Below are 22602 nucleotides of genomic sequence, written 5' to 3' on the forward strand. Positions count from 1 at the left end.
CTAAGGATGAGGCCCAGCCAACTGTGTTTTAACAAGCCCTCCAGGGGATTCAGATGCAGCTAATGTTTTCTAACCACTGTTCCAGCACCTCTCACATGCCCATTCAGTGACCTGATCGTGGACTGTGTAGGTCAACATAGAAAACAAGTTTTATTTATGGCTCCAATAGTAATGAATTCGCTCCCAGGGCACCTTAGAGTTTTCACGCACATCACTGTAGGTGATGGTGTAAGTCGGCAGCCCCTTTGAAGAGCTGCTTGGCAGTGTCTCAAAATTTAAAAATTCATTCCTTTAACCCAGCAATTTCATTTCTAGGACTCAATCCTAAAATATTTTTACATGTCCACGAATTATGTACAGAGATGTACAATATAAGATTATTTATAATTGTGAAAAATCATATCTAAAATGAATAAGGTCTACTTAAATAAGTGTTAATCATCCTTATTATAAAACACGATGCAGCTATTAACAAACACGTGGTAAGTCTCCATGCATAGGCATGCAAAGAATCACAGAGCACATGGGAAAGTGTCATAGCTCAGTAGTTATAGTGTCATAGCTCAGTGTGTACATGCCAGAATCAAGCTGGCTCGACTCAAGCCTCAGATTTGCTACTTATCTGTTGTGATTTTGGATAAGTTCTTGACCTTACATGACTCAATATTGATCTGCATTTTATAGATAAGGAAATTAACATGTAGGATTGTTCTGAGTATTAAACAACGAATAGTTGTATATAAAACAATGCCTAGCATTTAGTATTTGTTAAATTAGAAAACATATTGAGAAATAGAAAAATAAATGGCGTAGAAGAACATGTAATTTGAGTTTAAAAAATCCATGCAATGATATATGCATGGTAAGTCTTGGTAAGGTCATGGATATAGAGAAATTCTTAATGGTGGCTTCCTTCACAGAGTGGAATTGGGGCTAAAGATAGAAAGATAGTCTCATTTTTAGAATTTCATAAAAATAATATCTTTAGTAACTTATTTTTAAGTATTAAAAATGGAAAAGTTAACACCTGAGTGGAACCATGCCCACGAAGGACAGCCTCGCCCTTGAAGCTGGGGCTCTCTCTGGGCTTCTAGCTCCTGCTCCAGTCCAAGCCTGGCTCAGAGTACCTTGGAGGTTCTTGTTCTCCCTCTGGAGGGTCTCCTGGTTCATGGTGCTCTCCTCGAAGGCGTTCCTGAGCTTGAGGAGCTCGGTGCTGAGGGCCCGGGCCTCCTTCTGAGAGGCGTCCAGCATCATCTGAGACTCCTCATGCCTCTGCCTCCAATCGTCCAGGCACTTGTCAAAGTGCTGCTGCTTCTGGTCCAGCGCAGCTGCCATGGAGCGGGACTTTCCAAGGTCCGACAGGGCGTCCCCAAGCTCAAGCTGCAGGTGGTGCCTGGCCCTCTCCAAGGAGGCATTTCTGGCGTTGGCCTCCCCCACAGCTTCAGCAGCCTCCTGCAACCTAATTGCCAGCTTCTTCCTGAGAAGGGGAGACCCAAAGAGCAAGTGAAGCTTCAGTCTTCAAGAGCTCATCCAGTGTGTCCTTGATTAAAGACAGTGCTTGGGTGCAAAATAGGGTGGCCCCTGATGTCAGCTTAACAGTATAAAGCAAAAGCAGCTCATGGCTGATAATGACCTCCTTGGGCCTATAGAACCCAGTTATCTACTGGCCATCATACCCTGGCTCCTGTGTTTACAGGTCCTTTATCTTCTCCTACACTTCACTTCACCAACCTGGACTTCAGGATCTCTGAATCCCTGTATGTATTTTCTTACTTTAAACTTCAAATAAGCAATTAGGCTTTATTGATGACTTCGTAAGAAATGAGAGAAAGAGAAAGATTGTACTGAATACCCCAACAACAGTAAGCAACTGTTAAGAATCCTTAGGCACAGCTAGTCTCTAAAGAGCTCCTTGGCTACGCTGCTTCCCAGGAACATTCTTTGGCTCTTTCCTGCTCATTCTCTCTCCCTCTTATCATGTGGCTCCTAAACATGCCAAAATTTTCTTTGAATGTTTTTTCCACCTCATACACACAAATCCATCCCATCGTTATGCTCATATAATAGGTCTCACTACTCTTAGGAGGTACTTAGCCCCCATCTACATTCCCTGAAATGGAGTGGTTTATTAAAGTGCCGCTTCCACCGCCCTCACAATACAGCGCTTTTGGGCTTTCTAATGGATGAAACGTGTTCTCCTGCTCACATCTCCTGCAGGGACACTGGCAGTGCCATTCTTAGTCATGCATCACAAGTCTTAGGTAAAAAGTACTGTGTGTACCACAGCTTTTTCCAATTTACTGTTATTAAACAGAAGAAGTTCCTCGGGAATTCACATATGCCACACAACTAAACCAACAGAGCAATGTGGGCACATAGCCCCTTTGGTGGAATCCTGCAAGAAACCAGTGTGTGTTCAGCATCCAGGAAGAAGCCGGGCTCTAATGACTACTCTTTACTTACTAGCTTTCTAAATAGTCACTTCATGTCTTTCATTCATTTTTTCTTAACTGTTAGGAGGTTCTGATGTACCACATGATGACTATACTTAATGGTACCATATTATATACTTGGAAGTTGCTATGAGAGTAAAGCTTTAATGTTCTCACCGTAACAACAACAAAAGATAATTACATGGGGTAAAGGATGTGTTAACTAACCATATTGGAGCAAAGATTTCACAATATGTACATGTATCAACTCATCACATTGTGCATCTTAAACTTATACAATGTTATATGTCAATTCTATCTCAATAAAGCTAAAAAAAAAAAAAAAGACAGGAGATTCTGATGTTTCACCCCACCTAAAAGAGGAGTCTTATAAAATAATTACATGTGTTTTCACTATTTTAGAAATGCTACATTGGTACCAGAAAATAGGAATTCTACTTTGGGTGACCAACCATGCTGGTTTGCCTGGAATTAAAGAGGTTTCACCAGGGCACAGGACTAAAATCAAGCTCATCCAAGATAAACTGGACAAGTTGGTCACCCTCATTTCACTGATGTTGTTGTTCTACATTTAATACTGCTACCATTTTGCTCCTCGACTTGCCAACCATAAGTATCTACTTAGTTGTCTAAAATATCCAATGGACTATGGGAGATTAAGAAACTGCATCTCTATCCTTGGGGCACGTAGAACTCGGAAGCAGTAAACTGGGTCTCAGGTGAGCTAGACTCCAGTAAACTAACCCATATGAACCTGAGCCTGGAAACCAAAGCAGACAGATCCTCAAATTTCTAATGAAAAAAAAAAAATAGAATCCTAAAATTTTTCTGCTGTTCTACCTCCCTGAGGTGATTTAGAGAGAAAACATAATAAAGACAATGCTTTATTTAATCAATGTTTAACTAAATTTAAAGCAAAAATAGTATTCGGATATTACCGTGCTTGGCAATTATTTTTCTTTAGTTGTCATGTACAACAGAACAATTTGTTAGTTCCAATAAATCCATGTGGTCATAAAGTAGTTTATATACTTTCCATCTTTTCTACCCCTCAAAAAAGACCATCAAACAGAATGACTGGTGGGCACTTTCACTCAAATTCTTTAATCATTAGAAGAACAAAAAAATCTTATTTTGGAAGCAAATGCCTTATTTTGAATATGAAGAGCCATTTCAATTGAAAGCCCTAATTTTCTGTGGTCCATAGTTTGTAAAACATCTACTGCAGGCATTTTTGTATCTGTCATCCCAAAGCCCTTTTTAAGTTGCTGTGGCTATAGAGATGGATCACTTGGTACCCATTTTGGGACAGAATACAGCAGCCGTTCAACAACTGCGCAGCAATACATCTCAAAGATTTAAGTGAAGAACTAAAAAACAATATCTTTGGTGGAAGCTAAAAAGAAATGTATTAATCTGCCCTCAATTTTTGCCAAGCTACCAAGCCAGGGACACATTCTTTTGAGTAAATCTTTAATGATTATAAGCTGGAGTTAGTTTGACATTTTCTCTCAAAGATACACAGTCCTTCGATCTCTGAGAAAAATGCTACAGTGCTACATACTGGTACCAAGTCATGATTCTTTGGGGCCCCAAACTTCTGTAGTTTCTGAGAACTTCTAAAGCCTCTATGTAGTGTTAGCTATAAAACTGATATTCTAACCCTAGAGGTATTCTAAAGGTGATTTCTTTTCAAAGAAACCTCTGTCCCATAAAGCATGATCCTAACATGTTTCCAACCATTCCTGTCCATCTCCACAGACTACTTTGTAGCCTACGAGTTGTACGCTAGGGACACAATGATTTTAATGTATGGAGACCCGTACGTACATGGACTCAATTATTTTGGCGTTCCAAATAAAATATAGGGTTTTAAGTTCCAGCCCATTTTCAAACTATATCTCAAAGTCGCATCTTCTATGAAGACGTCCTTTGTGCCACTAGAAAGAGCCTTTTTACAACCTCACTGTAGCCTTTATCATTTTGTGTTATAATTTTTATTTAACCCTACTAGAGCATGTCCTTCTTGCCAGTGGTGACTTTTCAGCTTAGGTCCTGGGCTTGTTCATGTACTTGGCAAGTATTTGTTAAATACACGCATGAGGCTTTAAAGACAAGGTCACTATTCTCATACTTCTCTATGTAACTAACTCCAGTTCAGGGTAGCCTTGCCCTACTCACTTAGCATCTTCCAAGTCTTCAGTTCTCTGGATGGTGTCATCTTCATACTTCATTCTCCACTGAACCACCTCAGCACTGCCTTTGGAGAGGGCCCGGAGCAACTCAGCCTTGGCCTCATGTTCTTCCTCATATTGCTCTCGTAGAAGGTCATAGTCATGCTTGGCTGACCGCAGGGCCTGTGCCAGGGCACTCTGTGACTATATGGGACACAACATACATTGGAAAAAGGCACCATTAACAACAAAGTCTCGGAGGTGACTTTTTTTTTTTTTCTTTTTAGGATAAGGTTAATAACAGCCTGCCACAAATTTAAGCAAACCTGAACCAAGTAAGATAATACCAGGAAGAGAATTTGGGACAAGATGAGAAAGAATCGAGTATCTAATTGCTGCTTTTAAAACAGGAAAGAAAATTCTGTTTTGGGAAATGCCAGCCTGACTATGTGGGCTTCAACAATAGAATATTGAAGAATGCAAGGGTAGCAAGGGGGACATTCACTATTGTTCAGGCAACAGAATATTGAAGAATGCAAGGGTAGCAAGGAGGACATTCACTATTGTTCAGGCAATACGATTCATATTTAGTAATATATAAGATTCAGATCTTGTTTGGACTAGAAAGGACCACTGAGATTTAGTCTAGCCTTTTCATTCCATTGATGAGGAAAACAAAATCTTTTTCTTTCACAAGTCAGTCTGAGAACTTTATCTCATCACGTTAACAGAGCATCATCCAATAGAGCTTTCTTTAGTGATGAAAACATCCTACATGTACACTGTGCAATGTGGTAACCACTAGTCATGAATACTCACAATGTCCCCAGTACAATGTGTGGCCAAAACTAGTCATGAATACTCACAATGTCCCCAGTACAATGTGTGGCCAAAATTTTATTAAATTTTAATTAACATTCATTTAAATTCAGATAGGTACCTGTATTGTAGCAGTGACTACCATATTTACTGGACAGCAGAGATGGGTTAAGTGAACATTTTTAACACTTACATGGTAGTCTGGTTAACCTAGCGACATAATTCCTAAGAAATGATCTAGTCTAGTGGGAAGAACCAAGGTCTCTCTGCCACTGCTCATGTGTCTTTTGTGCAAATTAGAAAAAAGGCATATTCTTTGGTAGATGCAGCTCTGAGAGCATGAGGTAGTTGACAGCAGCCTCAGCCAGATACCCTTGGATGGCGAATGAGGAGTAACAATACAACATGACCCTGAGAAGGGTGCAGGTTTTGGAACCTGATTAATTTGGCTTCTGATCTGAACCCTTTGCCTTATTTAATATATATTTTTTGAGCACTTGTTCTAGGCATTAGTGTTTGAGAAGTAAAAGGGACAAGGAGAAAGTCTTTGCCCTAAAGAGACAAAAAAGAGTGAGCAGATACAAAAGAAAACATGTAAGCAAATTAATAAATAAAATAGCTAACAGCAGTAAGACAATAAAACAGACTGACACGATGTAGAATGTTTGTTTCCCTCTCATCATCCCCAAAGACCTTGGGAAAGGAAGGGCCTTCAAGCAGTGGGAATAGCAGCTACAAAAGTCCTAGGGCAGAAATGATGGTGGCTTTTTAAAAGGCAGAGAGGAGGCCATGGTGACTAGAGGGGAGTAAATGAGGGAAGCAGATGCACGAGGTAAGGTCACAGGAGGAGGCTGGAAACTGAGCAAGGGGGCCTTGTAAGCCAATTGGAAGCCACTGGGAAGGCCGCCAGAATGATGTTCTAAAATATAAATCAAATCATCTCACTACCTGCTTAAATTCCTTCACAGTCTACTACTAGCTGTATAACCTTGGGCAAGTTATTTGTCGTCTCAGAGTTTGGTTTCTTCATGCTTTATAAGACATGCTTTCTGGCTGCTATATAAGACATATGAAGATTGAGACAATATGAGAGAAGTATTTAGCATGATATTTGATGCATAAACCATGGTTGTAATTTTAAGTTTATATATAATATGGAAAATAAGGTAAGTAGAGAGAATAAAATAAAATATTTAAAAACAGAAGTCTGAAGACTCAATGATCTTCACCCTCAGAGTAGATGCCTTTGCAGTAAGATTATATATAAGTGATGTACTGCGGGGTCTTAGCCACAAGATGTGTTAAAGACAAACTAAGAATTGGCTTGAAATATAAGAGCTCAAAGAATTCATCTTTCACGTTAGTCACTATGCTTTCACCTTAAGGAATCACTTTTACTAGGGTCACTAGCAACATTATATTTTCTCTTAGGAAGAAATTACTAATATCTATAACTTATTAACAGTTTGAAAGTAATATTGATTTCATTCTGGTCTTTTGTTTAATTCCACTGGTGAAATTCAAAATTGATTTCATTCTGGTCTTTTGTTTAATTCCACTGGTGAAATTCAAAATCAAAGATTCATGAAGAGCCTTCCTGACTTTCTGTTCTGGTAGTAGTGCAAAGTGGAAGCAGCATCCTTTGCTTGCTCTAAACCTGACAAACGAAAGAAGCAATATGAAGCACTGAAAAAGATCCTTCAGTGATCAGAGTCTTTTCCAGCACATATAAGTTCCAACAAGTTTTCCCATAACTTCTAGAGCACTCTCCCCTCTTCTTTTACATGAGAAGATATTCAGGCTGACCCACCAAGCACTTTTTAACATACGGTCAAGCTACAGGTGAGAAATAATAAATGCATTACTTTGGTCTCCTCTTTCAGTTGCCCATTCAGTTCTTCAATTTGCCGAGTGAAAGTGCTCTTCTCCCTGGAAAGTTGGTTTATCAGAGCCTCCTTTTCTTCCAGCTTCCTAAGGAACTCACCTACATAAAGATTTCACAAAGTCAGTCACTCATGGTCTTCCTCACACACTGCCTCCTCCAGGGCAACCAGAATGACTCTTACCCACATATTTCTGATATTTAGAAAGAGTTTGAGAGTCCAGTTACTAGCAAAACCATGGCAATGATCCTTCCCAGGACTCACAAGAGAGCCCTAACAAAGAACTGATTTTTAGTAATAAGTATGAGTTGATAACAGAAAATATTAGCTACCACTTATTGAGAATGTTCTATGCAGTAGGTATTTTGTGCATATCATCTATTTTAATTCCCATAACTCCTTGATAACGTTGATATTAGACTACCCACTTTGCAAATGGAGAAACAGGGCAGCTTAATATGATTGAGATAACAACATGCACAGCCAGTAATTGGTGGAGGTATTTCAAGAGCACATTCTTTCTTCTATGCCATGTTTATTAAGTGTGGCTCTATCAATTTCTGACTATATAATTTTTAGATAATTATACTTCTTGGCCTTATTTATAAAATGAGGATAACAATAAAAGACTGTTAATGAAAATTAAATGAGTGTGAATGTATTTTGTAGACTAATTGCTAAATAAATATTATAAGTAGTCATTAAATAGTAGAGAATGTGACCATGAGAAGGGGAAATTCTATTATACTCTAGTCTACCCTTGCTCATTAGCTTATTTCATTAATAATAGGACAGAAATGCCTTGGTTATTAGAAATGGTACTAAAAGCTGAGCCAATTCTGGGCAAAGAAGTTGCTTCTATAGTGCAATTAGTGTAACAATAAAGATCCAAATATTTATGACCCCTATCTCTCTTACTACAACAAGTTCTAAAACTCTCAGCATTATAAGGAAGCACCTGTGTGAGCTAAAGTAGCAATTCTCAATCTTTTTGGTCTCAGGAACACTTTATATGCTTAAAAATTACTGAAGACCTCAGAGAGATTTTATTTATGTGGGTTTTATAGTAACAGTGTATTAGAATTTAAAAGAATTTAAAATATCTATCAGTTGATTTTAAAATAGTAATAAGAACCTTAATGCTATGTTCATGTGTTAACATTAACATTTTTTAGGGAAAAACCTATATTTTCCAAAACCAAAAAACATTAGGGAGGAAAATGACATTTATACTTAGAAAAGAAAAAAAAAAAAACAACTCTGACTTAATAAAAGACAGCTGGATTCTCATATTTGCTTCTGATATCAATCTATAGTAATATATGACTTTCGCTGAAGCATATGAAGAAAATTCAGCCTGTCACTGATATGTAGTTGAAAAAGGGAGATATATTTCCATAGTCTTTTCAGATAATTTGTGATCATATTTGATGCTACACCAAAGCTCAGTAAACAGAAGTTTCTTAAGGGTTACTTGAAATATGGAATAAACCATATCAATGAACTTTACTCTGTTACATGAAAATTCATGAGTATACCTTAAACTTTGAGTGGATCTTTTACCCACACGATTTTACAACATCATGCAGTAGTGATTTGAAAAATGTGTTCACCAAATTATGCGGATCTTCCAAATGTTGACACGTTTCATTACACAATATAAAAAATCATATTTGTTAACATCACCATGAGTCTCATCAAAAAAGTCTTTAAGACTTGAGGGCTCAAGCTCATGATGGCATGTATGTTTTTTAAAATCTAATTTTTACCTAAAAGCTCCAATTTTATTATTGGCAACAAATGTTGTCAGTTATTTCCTTGACATAACAGGCTCACTTTATCTTTGAGAAAATATCTGCCAAATAACTAAGCCTGAATAAGCATAGTTTGCCAATCGTTCTTTCAAGTAAATGTGATACTCTGCAAAAACTGCTAGCTCAGCTCAGAACTTAATCACACATCTTACTTCAGTATGAAACAGAAGTGCTTTATGTATTCTTCCGTTTGTGTCACACAGAATATTAAAAAGATATACACTCGAGGTCACAATGTAATAAAATTAATTTTTATTGTTTCATTAAGGATGTTCTTAAGTAAAACTGACTTTTAAAAACTGAGTATGTATTGGTAAATATAAGGATTACTGGTATAGTGTGTTGCTACTGCCTCAACTTGTGATAATGCTTAAGCAGTTTTCATCACTACTGCTTTTGCACCATCAATACACATGACAAAAGAATAAAAAAAGACAACAGCATCTTAGAATTATAATTAATAATATAATTAACCTCTAGTCCCCCTGAAAGGGTTTTGACAACCACTGGAAGTCTGTGAGCCAAACGTTCAAAATCTCTGGGTGAAAACATTATATTTAAAAGGATTCTGAAGAAATGCCAGTCCTTTAGGGGGTTGAGACTGACATGTCACCTATATTACAGAACCAGAACCCATTTAACATGGCTTAACTGATCACATTTACTCTTAGTCTCCTTTGAAAGCAGAATATGATAAATTGACAAGGCAGGGGATGAGGAAAAAACTTTGGTGGCAGTAGCAAAAAAGCAGCAAAAAAACCTGGAGCATAGACCCAGTAAGGAGAGAGGAGGTTTGGATAGGTATATGCAGTACTTACAATTTAATTCACCCAAAAGCCAAAAGGTAAAAATAAGAATTAAAGGAAGGAAAAGTTTCTGCATTCTAAGCAGAATTATCATCTCAGACCCACTTTCATTTCACTTACTTAACTGCCAATTTTCTCATCAAAAGAGTGAGTAGAAAATTAATACCAATAATTAGGGAGAGGTAGGCAATGCCTATCAAAACAAATTTCATTCGATACTTCCTTCAGGGCCAGATATATACAGGGATTCTCCAGTCTTTTCTCTGGACTATGGAGTCCGCACACAGACTACATCGCAAAAGGGGATTTTGTAACAAGGCCAAGTGTCATATATTCTGTTGCCAGCATAGGAAGAATCCTATTCAATGGCCCTGCTAAAACCAAAAATACTTTTCTAGATTTCTAGATTTGTAATTTTGCCAGTTCATTTTAATTTAACCTTGACTCTAGATTTTGCATCTAGAAACAGAGGTATCCACTTGCAGAGGTTGTTACACAATTCAAATGATCTTTTCTCTTTTTAAAGTGAGCACCTCTGGACATCAAGAACATATTATTTCCATTGACTTAGGAATTCCCTCTCTGGAAATATATTACTAAAAATAATTCTAATTACAGGCAAACATCTAGCTACATACTGTTCATAGCAGAGAAATAAGTTACAGAGCAAGATTAAGTAAACTTGATTCTTATGTTTGATTAGAAAAAGCCATTGTAAGTGACTGAATATATGCAAGACATAAAAAAGCTTATAACAAACTGACAAAGAAAAACCCCAGATAGATTATATGAACAAAAAAGGGGCCACATTCTAAACGTGACAAGCTCAAAATAGGCCTGCATTTTGAGCCTTACAAACTGAGACCAAAAGTAACCACATAGGATGGTTGAAAATAAAAATTCCTAACTAAAAGTGGGTCATGGCAGGTAGTCACATCCTAGGCATATAGCTTCCTTGACAAAGGTAAGTCTTTACCTTAAGGGAGCCTATTTATTGCCTTTTAGTATCTAAGATAACAGACCCTCGGAACATCGGAGTAATCTTCTTTTCCAGACCCCTCAGGGCACAAGCACCAGAGCAGGAGACCACAGAACCTCTCATGGTTCTCTTGCTACCCGCATACCATCTCTCTGTCCTATAAATGTTAACTACCCTGTACTCACCAAAGTAAAAGAAGTATCTCTCCATTTTGCTTTTAATCCAGTACCCACTTTGCTCTCTCCCACCCCTTTAATCTACCACTAGTGGATTTCATGTAACCCTCCTTACATCTCCTTCTATTATTCTAATGTATAAAATAAGCTACAAAACCGCCATTCTCCAGAGCGTTTTCTCAGTCTGTTGAGATTTTGCTTCCTGGCAATTATCAGTATGGCTCAAATAAACTCATGAAGATTCCTTACAGGTTTGGATGTTTCTTATGTTGACAATTGCCAAGATATAAAAGATTGAAAAAATACAACAACAAAAAAGTGAACCCCCTAAACACATAGCTATAAATAGTGGTTGATAATAGAAAGTAAACCATGGGACATTTTCTACTTTTATTTATCAAATATTTGTGGAGCAGCATCAAGGAGCAGGTATTGTTCTAGATAACTGACACACATGAGTGAATAAAACAAAGACCTCTACTTTATGAAGCTTAAATTCTGGCAGATGGAGACAATCATATTTATTATGTCACGTATGTAGTTTGTTTTAAGGTATTAATTACTATGAAAAAGAAGCTCATAGAGAAAGCAGCGGGGAGTGCTCAAATGTCACCTTCCCAATAAGGCATATCCTAACTTCCCCCAGGGTGGCAGTGTGCCTGGTGTGTTCAAAACAATAACAAAGAAGTCAGTGTGGCCAAGGGAAATGAGAGAAGGAAAAGGAGTAGAAGAAGTCAAAGAGGTAATAAGGGGCCCAATCATGTGGCCCTCGCAGGCCATTGTAAACACTATGGTTTTTACTGAGTATAATTAAAAAAAAAAAAAAAAAAAGAGCATGGGTTTATTTTTAAAAATGAGAAAAAATGCCTGTTTCAATTTCAAGGAGGTAGACATTATAAAATGTCATGTCTTGTAGACTGTGTAGACAGCCCCCTACCATCTTTTGATCTTGAGTGTTGCTTCAGCCAACTGCATCTTGGTTTTCCCCTACATAGAAGAGAGATAGGCAGGGCCTCCCAAAGTTGCACAGAGGTAATCCTTCCCAAACAAGAGCCTGTGTGTTGACAAGGGTGTATCAGAGGCTTCATTCGTCCCTGAGAATTTCTAAATGCCTACTCAGACTCAGTGGTTGGTTCATTATCTCCTCTGTCCCCCCACCAGTGCGTTGGGATTGAGGCTCATTCACAAATGAAGCAGCATGCTTACTTACCATTCTCACTCCACAGCTTTGTCTTCTGGGCTGTCAGGTCATTCACCAACTGAGTCACTTCATCTAGTTTTACACTTGCTTCTGTCAAGCGCTCTTTATACAGACTACAGAGTTTCTCAGTATTAGCCTATGAGTTGAGAAAGAAAGGTTGCACATGGCTCATAGAATCCATGCTGAATTAACTGCATAAGGAGGGAGAGGAGAGGAGAGGAGAGAGATTTCTAAGACCACTGTGCTCTATTCTTCCCTGAAGACCACAGCCAGCATTGGGAAACCACATCTTCTAATTTAAGCAAGCACAATAAATTTATGGTCTGGGCCTCTAAGAGGACCAAACTTCTCAGACTACAGGTATCAACAGAGAAATCCAACTCTCTGTGTATTAGGACCCTCTCCAGAATTCTTTGTTTTTCTGAAGGGGACATGTCAAACATTGATGAAGCACATAATCGCTTCCTGAAATTATATTACATATTTAACTATCTTTCTCTACCACTAGAATATAAGTTTCATGAAGGTAAATATTCTGCTTGATCACAGATATAGCTCAAGTGTCTACAATAATGCCTAGTACATACTAGTAGCTCAATAAACAAGGGGGTAAATGCATAAGGAGGAGAGGGAAAGGTGGGAGCAGGTGAAAGAAGAAGGAAGGATATCCAAAGGGCTGGCCAAGCAGGACAGGAGAAAGTAGATGGATCTGAGCAGCAATCACTTATATCTCCAAGGCCAAATAAGTGCTTGACACAAAGTAGGGAATTAATAAATGTCTAAGACACTCAAATTTTGCAGATTTTCATGAAAGGTTGGCCATCACACTCACTAAAGTTTACTTAGAGGTCACAGTCAAGCTTTCTTTATAAATCCCAACTCCTAAACTTTTTTTTTTTAACTTGGTTGGGCTATTATCCATATATTAGCAAATAAGTGAAGAGCCGAATCAGGTGCATGCCCATTTGGAGGCTAATGAGGAAAGTTGTATAGTTTTAGCTCACAGATGTTCTATAGCACACCCAGGCTTGCTGTTGTTTGTAAAACCAGACCTGGCAGAGATTCCATGACCAGCCATGAGCATCACATAATTTAGAGCATCAATGTTAATGCCAAGCACACTCAATTATCCACACTCTCCAAAGCTATCAGAAGAAATCTGTACTAGTGATGAATGTAATCATGTTTAGATGGTCTGAAATTTAGAATTATATTTGGAATATTGAATATGTTAGTTCTCACTTTTGAAAGTTGAAACCGTCGTTGCTTTCCTTACAGTATCCCTTAAGAGTTCACACTGACTTTGTTTTATGAATGTGAAAAGTGTTAGAGAAGCTAAATACCTTGCTCAAATTTACACAGCTAGTAAGTTTTAGAATTAGAGTTTGAACTGATAACTGCCTGTGCAGATGCAAAAAAGAAAAAGGTCAAAATACTATATTCCTAAGCATCTGTTATATGAAGTAGGAAACTGATGTCCTAGTTTGTGTAAATTGTCATGAATCCTGGGTCCCAGAGGAAGCTGGATAAAAATATGATGACTGTGAACCATTCTTACTTTGTCTCCAATAACAAATGATTCATTAACTGAGCCAGGAGAAACACATCCAGGTGTGAGAAGTGGCATTTCTGTTTATGGCCCTGAATATGCTACACTAGGCACCTGTTTGCTTAGGGTGGAAATACAGCTCTCTATAAGATAACCTAGTCAATGGTGTGTGGAAGTGGCAAATGAAGGAGCCAGAGAATCCCATTTTCAAGAGATGCCTGTGTGGTAAAGCCCAGCTAGGTTGTGCATATCTGCAGTGTAGGCAGACACCTGGGCAGACAGAAAAGGCACTTGCTCTTAGGCATAGTTTCAAATGGTAGGTATCCATGGGCACTGCTAACCACTGGTAAAGTGTTTTCAATTTACAAAGTGTTTTCATAAGCAGGATCTGAAAATGACAATGGGCTTGTCCATCTAAAGGTGGCCTCTATAGAAACATAACATTCAAAGTGGGTGTACCTTCTAAAGAACTTCGAACCTAAGCATAAAGATGGATACTAAATTTCGACACCAGGAAAGAAGAGGTTAATGGAATAAACTACATTAACCTTAAAGCTTGTTCTTAAAATGATGCATAAGAATGCTGCCTCCCAGAAATGCAGGAACCAATGGGAATTCAAAATGATCAAAATAATTGTGAGATTGCCTATAGCTTCTAAATTTCCCCAGGCCTATCTGTCAGCACAATATGCTTTTGAAAATGCTTCCGTTTCCAATGTACCATTGAATAATGGCATTTCTGGCATTATAATGCAGAATAAGATAAAGTAAACAGTTCAAGAAAAAGTTCAGCATCATGTATATGCCTATGAGAGTGAAGAATCTATTTATCCTACCAACAAATGTTTAAGGCAATAACAGAATGTGGTTACCCAGAGATACACACGGGATTTAGAGTGAAGGCCCATGTCTTCCATACGATTGTGTGACCTTGGACAAGTCACTGAACCTATGAGTCACAGAATTCCCAAGAGGCATGTGTAAAAATTAATGCTAATAATTTAGTGACAGACCATGCAAAAGCATGTAGTAAACATGAGTAAAATAAGACCTAGTTTCTGCCTTCGAGATGCTTTCTATTTAAGCAAAGTTTAAAAGACTATATAATGCAGCAGTACAAGAGTGCTGTAGGAATTCAGAAACAAATAAATTTTAATGTGAGAAGTTGAAATTGAGCATTTCAGGGAAAAAGTTTGGTTTGGAAAAGGCACATTTAGTTTGGAAAAGGCAGAAGTTTGGAGTTCACTTCTAAGCAGGGATATGATTCGATAAAGCCATGTCTAGAAATGTTAATATGGATATGGTATAGGATGGATTGGAAAAAGGAAAACCAGAAGCAGAAAAGGAAATTCCTGCAATAGTCCAGTTAAAAAGTAATGAAATCGCTGCATGTGAGAGGGAGTGAAATGGAAAGCTGTAAATCACAGCAGAATTGACCTGCTGTAATAATTGACTGGAAAGCAAAGAACAAGAGAGGAAACAAGTAATGAAGTATAGGCTTAGAGCATGGGTTATGAGAAGAAACAGGGTACTAGTTACAGAAATGTCCAAAAGAAACACCAGCTTCAGGAGAAGGTGACATGCTGATTTGAGAAAAAGAAATCGTTATTTACCTTTGAAAGAACAATTTAAAGGAATACTTTTTTTTTTTTAAGTGGGGGAAATAAAAGACATTGCAGGGGTTAAAAGAGTCTGGAGGTAGTGAGGTTATATGCCCACTTGTGGGAGGTAATCTCCAAGACAGCCTCCCAGTGAGCCACATTGTGACTTGTAACTGATGGGAGTCGCATGAAGTCATTCACTGCATTGTAAGGCTCCCTCACAAGAATCTTTGCACTTTCTGCCTTGGTCTCTTAGAATACATACTTGGTTTTAGTGCCTTGAATTGACATGTAAGGAGTCCAACTCTCCCATGGCTCCCATGCTGTGAGCAAGCCCAAGACACATGGAAAAGTCACATGGAGAAAGATTTCCTACCAGGCCCTGGCTGTTCTAGCTATCCAAGGGCAGGGGCCAGACATGTGAGCGAATAAACCCTCAGATGACTCCAGTCTCAACCATCATCTTAGTTAAGCCTATCTACCTCCAGAACCAAGAGAGATAATAATAAATTATTGTTTTAAGCTACAAGGTTTTGGGATAATTTGTGATACATCCATACGTAAGTAGAAATACTATTCTTTAGTCAAGGAGACAGATTAAGATAGATATGGACAAACTGTTTTCCTCTCAAAATCCAATCACTGGCACCTGAGGAAAAGCCTTTATTTTAGTTTATCTTGGATTTTTTTGAATGGATGAATAAGAGTTATGTGGAAAAATATTTTATTTTTTGGGTCAAGAAGAAAAATGGATGCATGAAAAGAAAAATATAACATAAGGTGAAGAGAGAAGTTTTACTAAATGCTCTTGTTCTTATCAGTTAGGTCTTATCATTTATTTAAAAGATGGTTCAGAAGGCAGGATTAGAATCTGAAAAAGGATCTTGTTACTGTTCTAAAATAAAACTTAAAGTAAGTTTTAAGAATACAGAACTTCTGAGCAGCCATGAAATTTTAGAGGAAGTTGGAAAGAATAAAATTCATACCTAATTAGTATGGATTTATGGTGAACCTATTAATAGTTTTAGGATTGCATGACTTCCTACTAAAATGTGCAGGAACAGAAGCGTTTCTGAGGATAAACAAGAGAGTATGGAAAGAGTTAGGTCTTCCACGATCTCACTTGATTTGAAGCCTACAGGGCATGGAGAGAGAATGTTTTCTTTGCTGAGTTAAAGATAGAATCCGTATAAAATGCAGAATACAACAGAGACAGTGGAGAATGAGCAGACCTGAGTCCTCACAAGATTTATATTCTAAGATATTGGGAGTGGGGCAGCAGGAATAGGGAAGAGAAGGAGAGGAAGGGAAAGCAGAGTGACCTTGTTTATTTCTTCTCAGTGTTGTTGTTAAAGGGAATTAATGCTAAACATTTTAGGAGCCACTCAATCTCTCTGAAGAAATTCTATATTTTTCTGGCCATGGTCCACCAGAACCAAGCTTTACTGTTGGTTTGTCTGTTTCCTAGATAACTTTACAAATCCTGCTCACAAGAATTTGGCACTATTTTCTCCACTTGACCTAAAGCAAGCCTCCTCTCATTTGCTCTGCTTGACCTCAGCTGCCTGAAGGGAGATTGGCCCTTACCTGTGATCTGATACTAGTCATTCAAGGTGAGAACATGCAGGGTGTAGATAAACAGACTCAGTGAACAAAGAACATGTGATGAAACTTTTAGTGCTGGCTGGTTAAAAAGATGCTGGAGGACGAGAGGGAGAAAAATTTATCTCCTCTCAGCAAAGTTCTTTGTGTCCACCACTCATTCAGACAGACTCTAGAAGTATTTGGGCCACCCTTAAGGAGTGCTCTCAACACAAAGCCATTCTTCAAGAGAGAGACATCACTCATATAACTAGTGGCTTCACTTTTCCAGAATACTTATTTATGGCATCACCAAAAAGAACCATAAGGAACATGGACTGGAGTTCCAATAAAACCAGAAGCCACTATCAGTCTACATTCAGGTGATAGCAATGTGACCTTAACAATGACCCCTGAGCTTAGAACTCCTAATCTAGTCAATCTGAAGAACTATAGCCTCCATTAGCAAATACCTTGAGACATCAGTCTGATTTGTTTTTCTTTTCCTTTCCCTCCTCTACCCAATTCCATGTTCTAAGTCCCGAAAAAGGGCTTGGGAATGTCCATTACCTGAGCTCGGGTCATCTGCTCAACATGGGTCAGAAGGTCATCTGCTTCCAGCTGCAAGTCAGTCTTGTCATTTTCCAGTTTCTGCTTGACCTGCTGTAGATTTTCTACCTGGCCCTCGAGCTCAGCCAGGCTGTCTGCATGTCTCTTCTTCAAAGACGCAGAAGTTACCTCAAAGTGCAGGGTGGCCTCTTCCATATCGCGACGAAGTTTCTGGAATTTTGTTTCCTGTTTCTTAGTGATCTCTACTTGCGCCAAACTGGCCCCTCTGGCCTCCTCGAGCCTCTCATTCAAGTCTTCCAGTTCTTGGGTGAGGTCAGCTCTCTCCCTCTCCACCTTGGCTCGAGTGGTCCTTTCAGCTTCTAGTTCCTTTTTCAAATGCTGTATTTGAATCTGTAGCAATAAATAAATTTGACTTTTACTAAAAATTTGAAGTGACAAATTAAAATTGGTGGAGAAGTGGGGACTACTAAAGTGAATAGTAACCTGACACCACTTGAGGCTGAATTATTAGAGAAAGAGAAGTAGCATATTTAATATTCAAGAGCTTTACTGTATTTTAGAAATTTAAATACATATATTTAAAGTTCTACAACTAAGAAAAGTAACAGAACACCTTTGGTTCTCATTTAATAGTTAAAGAAGACAGAATACACAGAAATTAAGTGATTTGCTCCAAACTGGTAGTACGACCAGAATTAAAATCTGCAGTTCCTCCACATTTCCCAGACCTCGGTGATGAGCAACTTAAGTTACAAACATGAAGAGGAACTCTCAGTAAAGAGCACTTCCAAAGAAATAGGAAACATCTTCCACCTGACAAGAAAAAAATTTAAAGAGCTTATAAAAAATACCATGATGAATTTCATATACATAACCTCGCTTATCTGGAATTTGTTTACCTGACAATGCAAACTATTGAGAACTCAGGCAAAAACCTAATCAATGGAATGACTATCTCTGAATTCAAGCAACTTACTCATAAGAAACAGCATCAATTTAATTGTATACACAATTTTGGCAAACTTGATTACTTCATTTCTTAATCCGCAGGCAATTTCAAGGAGCAGGAGATTTAACAAATTAGAATTGGTGGAGGAATGGGGACTACTAAAGTGAACAGTAATCTGATACCACTAGAGGCAGAATTATTAGACAAAGAAAAGTACTGATAAGAATGCTGAGAGCCCAAAATTGTTTTAGTGTAGGGGCAAATAGCTCTACAAATCTTGATAGCATCATTGTATTACATTGAGGCCACTGATGTTCATTAACATCACTTGAAATCATTAGGTGTAAGCAAGAGTAGGGGGAAAAAACAGAAATCTATTTTAGAATATGTTTCCTTTCCACTAAATAGGAGGAACATGGCTTAAAGGAAGTTAATTTTATATCATTCCAAATACATGGGCTATCAGACCTGTACAAGTTGTGACAGAGTAGGTGCTAAAAAAAATATATGATTTCCACATCCAATTAAATGTGATCTCCTTCCAACCAATTATCTTGGGACCAATACCTTTATCCCAAACCATGCTGTCATTAGACCAAATATTTTTGAAACATTTCTTCAGAAATAATCTTTAGAGCATTTTTTAAAAATCATCAAGGATTGATGGATAAATTGAAATTTTTTTTTTTTATAAAGTCAAGTATTGTTTAAAGACAAGCCTGGTGAATATGAGAGATAATTATTCAGAGATTAATATTGTGTCTGAAAGCACGTCCATGTAGTGGCGAGACTGGTTTTCTTATTTGGCTCAAAATATCGCAGAAGAACTTATCTGAAAAGGGTTCCACTCATGGACATGGACAATAGACTAGTGGTTACCAGAGAATAGTGGGGAGGGGAGAGTAGGTGGGGTAAAGGGGGTCAAATATATGGTGACAGAAAGAAATCTAACTATGAGAGGTGAGCACACAATGTAAATATATATATGCTTTACCGTTAAAGTGTACTGCTGAAACTTACTGGATTTTGTTAACCAATGTCACCATAAATAAAAATAAATAAATAAAAAATATTTAAAAATTAAAAATTAAAATTAAAAAGAAAACTATTTTGAGTGATAGTTAATTACTGAGTTAAATATTTATCTCCAAAAGAAAACATTCAACTGTATGCATATATGAGCATTTATAAGTATATATAGTATTTATATTATTTTATAACATGGCCATAGAGTATAAAACAGTCTCATCGTCTAAAATTTATAAACAGCTGCCCATTATCAGATAATGTTTTGAGGCTACACACAGCTACAAAACAGATTTTCAGCATAATTGCCTTCTAATCACAAAGACTAATCATCATAAAAAATTAAATTGCTAACACTGAATGTGTACCATGGGTCGGGCGCTGTGCTTACCACTTACATGTATCATTGCATTTAATAACATTAACTCAAAGGTTATCGGGAAGATTAACAAGTGAAAAAATATATGTCTAGGGTTTAGCACAATGCCTGATTCATGGCACGCATTCAACAAATTAGCTATTTGTTTTAATTATTCTAATAAGAAAATTTAAACTTTTAAAAAAGTAATTTTCCCCAGAGTCACATATCTGTGGAATGCCACAGCTTACCTTTTCTACTTCTGTCTGTAGTTGACTAAGGGCACAAATGCCTTGGCAGAGCGTTTGTCGACTGAAGCACCAATCACCACCCATGTATCTAAATGCAGGTACTCACAGGTGTTTGATAAATGATTACCTGAAGCTCTTCAACTGTCTTCTGAAGCTGAGCCACTAGGCCTTTCTCATTCTCCACCTTTGAATTCATCTGACTCATTTCTAAATCTTTCCTGTTTGGAAAAAGGTACTGATAGAATTATACAGAGTAATACGTTTTGTTTAAATATTTTTAGAATTATAGTAATAACACATGAATTCATTCTTATTGTAAAAATTCAACTATGACATCTATATCTGAAGTCTTTTTGGCTGTACACCCAATCTCTGTTCCTTCCCTAGAGGTAAACACCATTATCAGTTTGGTGTGAATACACTCAAATTTTTTTTAAGTATTGATGTATGTTTATGTTTATAGATCAGTAGAAATAGTTTCTTTTTTTTCTGAGACAAGTATAATATTTTATACATTTATATTTATAGTTATATAACTTATTTTTTTATACGATAATACATTGAACATTTTTCTGTCAGCCCACACATAGATTGCTTCCTTTAAAAATTAACTGTGACATACTAGTCCATGATTTAGACTTCTGGTGGTTTATTTGTCCATTTCCATATTAATAAGCACTTAAGTTTTCCCAATATTTTGCTTTTACAAATAATGCTATTCATATACATGCTATACTATGTACAAGTGAGTGTTTCTATACAGTGGATACTGAGCAGGGAATTGCTAGGTCAGGTATAAGTATTTGCTTAAAAATATACAACCCTGCCCTTTGATCCCCAGTAGCAGTGTGAATTATTTTTCTACATTTATGCTTAATATTAGCATACTTCTATATTTGCCTAATCTGAGAGAATAGATTAGTATGTCACTGATTTTGAATGTCCTCCTTTATTATTGATGACATCATGATGTCAATTATAAGGATTTAAAAATGGGTAATAAACCAAATGAACTACATGTTTCTCTTGGCTATTTTTCTATTAGGTTGTTCACCTAATTATTGAATTACAGCTTTCTTTTAACATTCTTGATACTCATTTTTTGATATCTGTTGCAAATATTTCTCTCATTGATAATGTGTCACAATTTTATTTAGGTTGGCTTTCGCCACATCAATGTTTAAAATTTTGATGCAGTCAAATTTATCAAGATATTTCCTTTATTTTTTGTGAGTTATTCAAGATCTTACCTGTCAATTTCCTATGATTTATCACCTGTGTTGTCTTTTAATAGTTTTTGTTGTTACTGCAGTAAGAACACTTAACATATGTACCCTCTTTAATATTTAAGTGCACAATACAGTATTGTTAAATATAGGCTCAATGTGTACAGCAGACCACTAGGACTTAACCATCTCGCATAATGACTCTATACTCATTGAATAGCAACTCCACTTTCCCCCTCCCTCCACGCCCTGTTCAACACCATTCTACTGTTTCTACAAGTTTGACTATTTTAGATGCCTCATATAAGTGGAATTATGCAGTATTTGTTTTTCTGTGACCACCTTATTTCCATTTAGCCTAATGTCCTCAAGGTTCATCGATATTGTCACATATGGGAGGATTTCCTTCTGTTTAAAAGACTGAATAATATTCCATTGTATGTATACACCACATTTTTCTTTATCTATTCATCCTTCAATAGGCATTTAGGATATTTCCCCATCTTGGCTATTTTGAAAAATAGTGCATCTTCTGATGGTTTGTTTTATAGCTTTATTTTTTATATTTAATTTTTTAATACAACTGGATTTTATGTGTGCGAATAATGCGAGGCAGAAATTTAACTTTTACCTCGGAAAATGAATAGCTAATAACCTCAGCACCATTTATTAAGTATTCTATGTTGTCATCAATATTTTGAAATGCCATCTTTATCATGCACTAAGTTTCCATATATAGAGAGTACATAGCAAATATGGATTTCTGAAATGCCATAGATCTTTGACCTGTGACCTATAAGGACATGAAATATCATTTTCAACTTGCTGAGCTTAAACGAAATATTCAAAATTAAGGGCTAAGGAAACTATCATTATTTTGCCTTTCACTATTCCATTACATTCATAAGGTTACTTACTTCATCTTTTCCAAGCACCTATCCAGTTCAGTAACTTATTAGTAGAATATTAATCAAGCCTGACCACAGGCATGTATAATAGACGCTTATGTCCATAAACAGGAAAACCAGAAGCTCACAGCTGCTCATTTGATTCTCTCCTCTTTCACTATGGGTTCCAACAAGCAATATGCGCCCAGCTTTAACCCGTCCTTATCTTACTCTTGGACCTCACTGTTTTTTCTTTCATTTGCTATATTCCAAATAACTTGAAAATCCCTAATGGTTAG

At 37.1% G+C, this 22602-nt stretch overlaps 1 protein-coding gene across 1 annotated transcript in view; it reads right to left on the reverse strand.

Annotated features, from left to right (window-relative positions):
- The window catches only part of MYH15 (myosin heavy chain 15), a 123001-nt gene that overhangs the window by 32415 nt on the left and 67984 nt on the right, over nucleotides 1-22602 (reverse strand). The window contains exons 26-31 of the mRNA XM_039856949.1: nucleotides 20318-20408; nucleotides 17607-17996; nucleotides 12315-12441; nucleotides 7312-7430; nucleotides 4635-4831; nucleotides 1128-1477 (exon numbers count right to left, since the gene is read on the reverse strand). Of these exons, the coding sequence (XP_039712883.1) occupies nucleotides 1128-1477; nucleotides 4635-4831; nucleotides 7312-7430; nucleotides 12315-12441; nucleotides 17607-17996; nucleotides 20318-20408 (1274 nt within the window). The remainder of the gene's footprint in view (nucleotides 1-1127; nucleotides 1478-4634; nucleotides 4832-7311; nucleotides 7431-12314; nucleotides 12442-17606; nucleotides 17997-20317; nucleotides 20409-22602) is intronic.

The sequence above is a fragment of the Pteropus medius genome, unplaced genomic scaffold, assembly GCF_902729225.1.
Source record: "Pteropus medius unplaced genomic scaffold, Ma_sr-lr_union100, whole genome shotgun sequence".
Lineage (NCBI taxonomy): Eukaryota > Metazoa > Chordata > Mammalia > Chiroptera > Pteropodidae > Pteropus > Pteropus medius.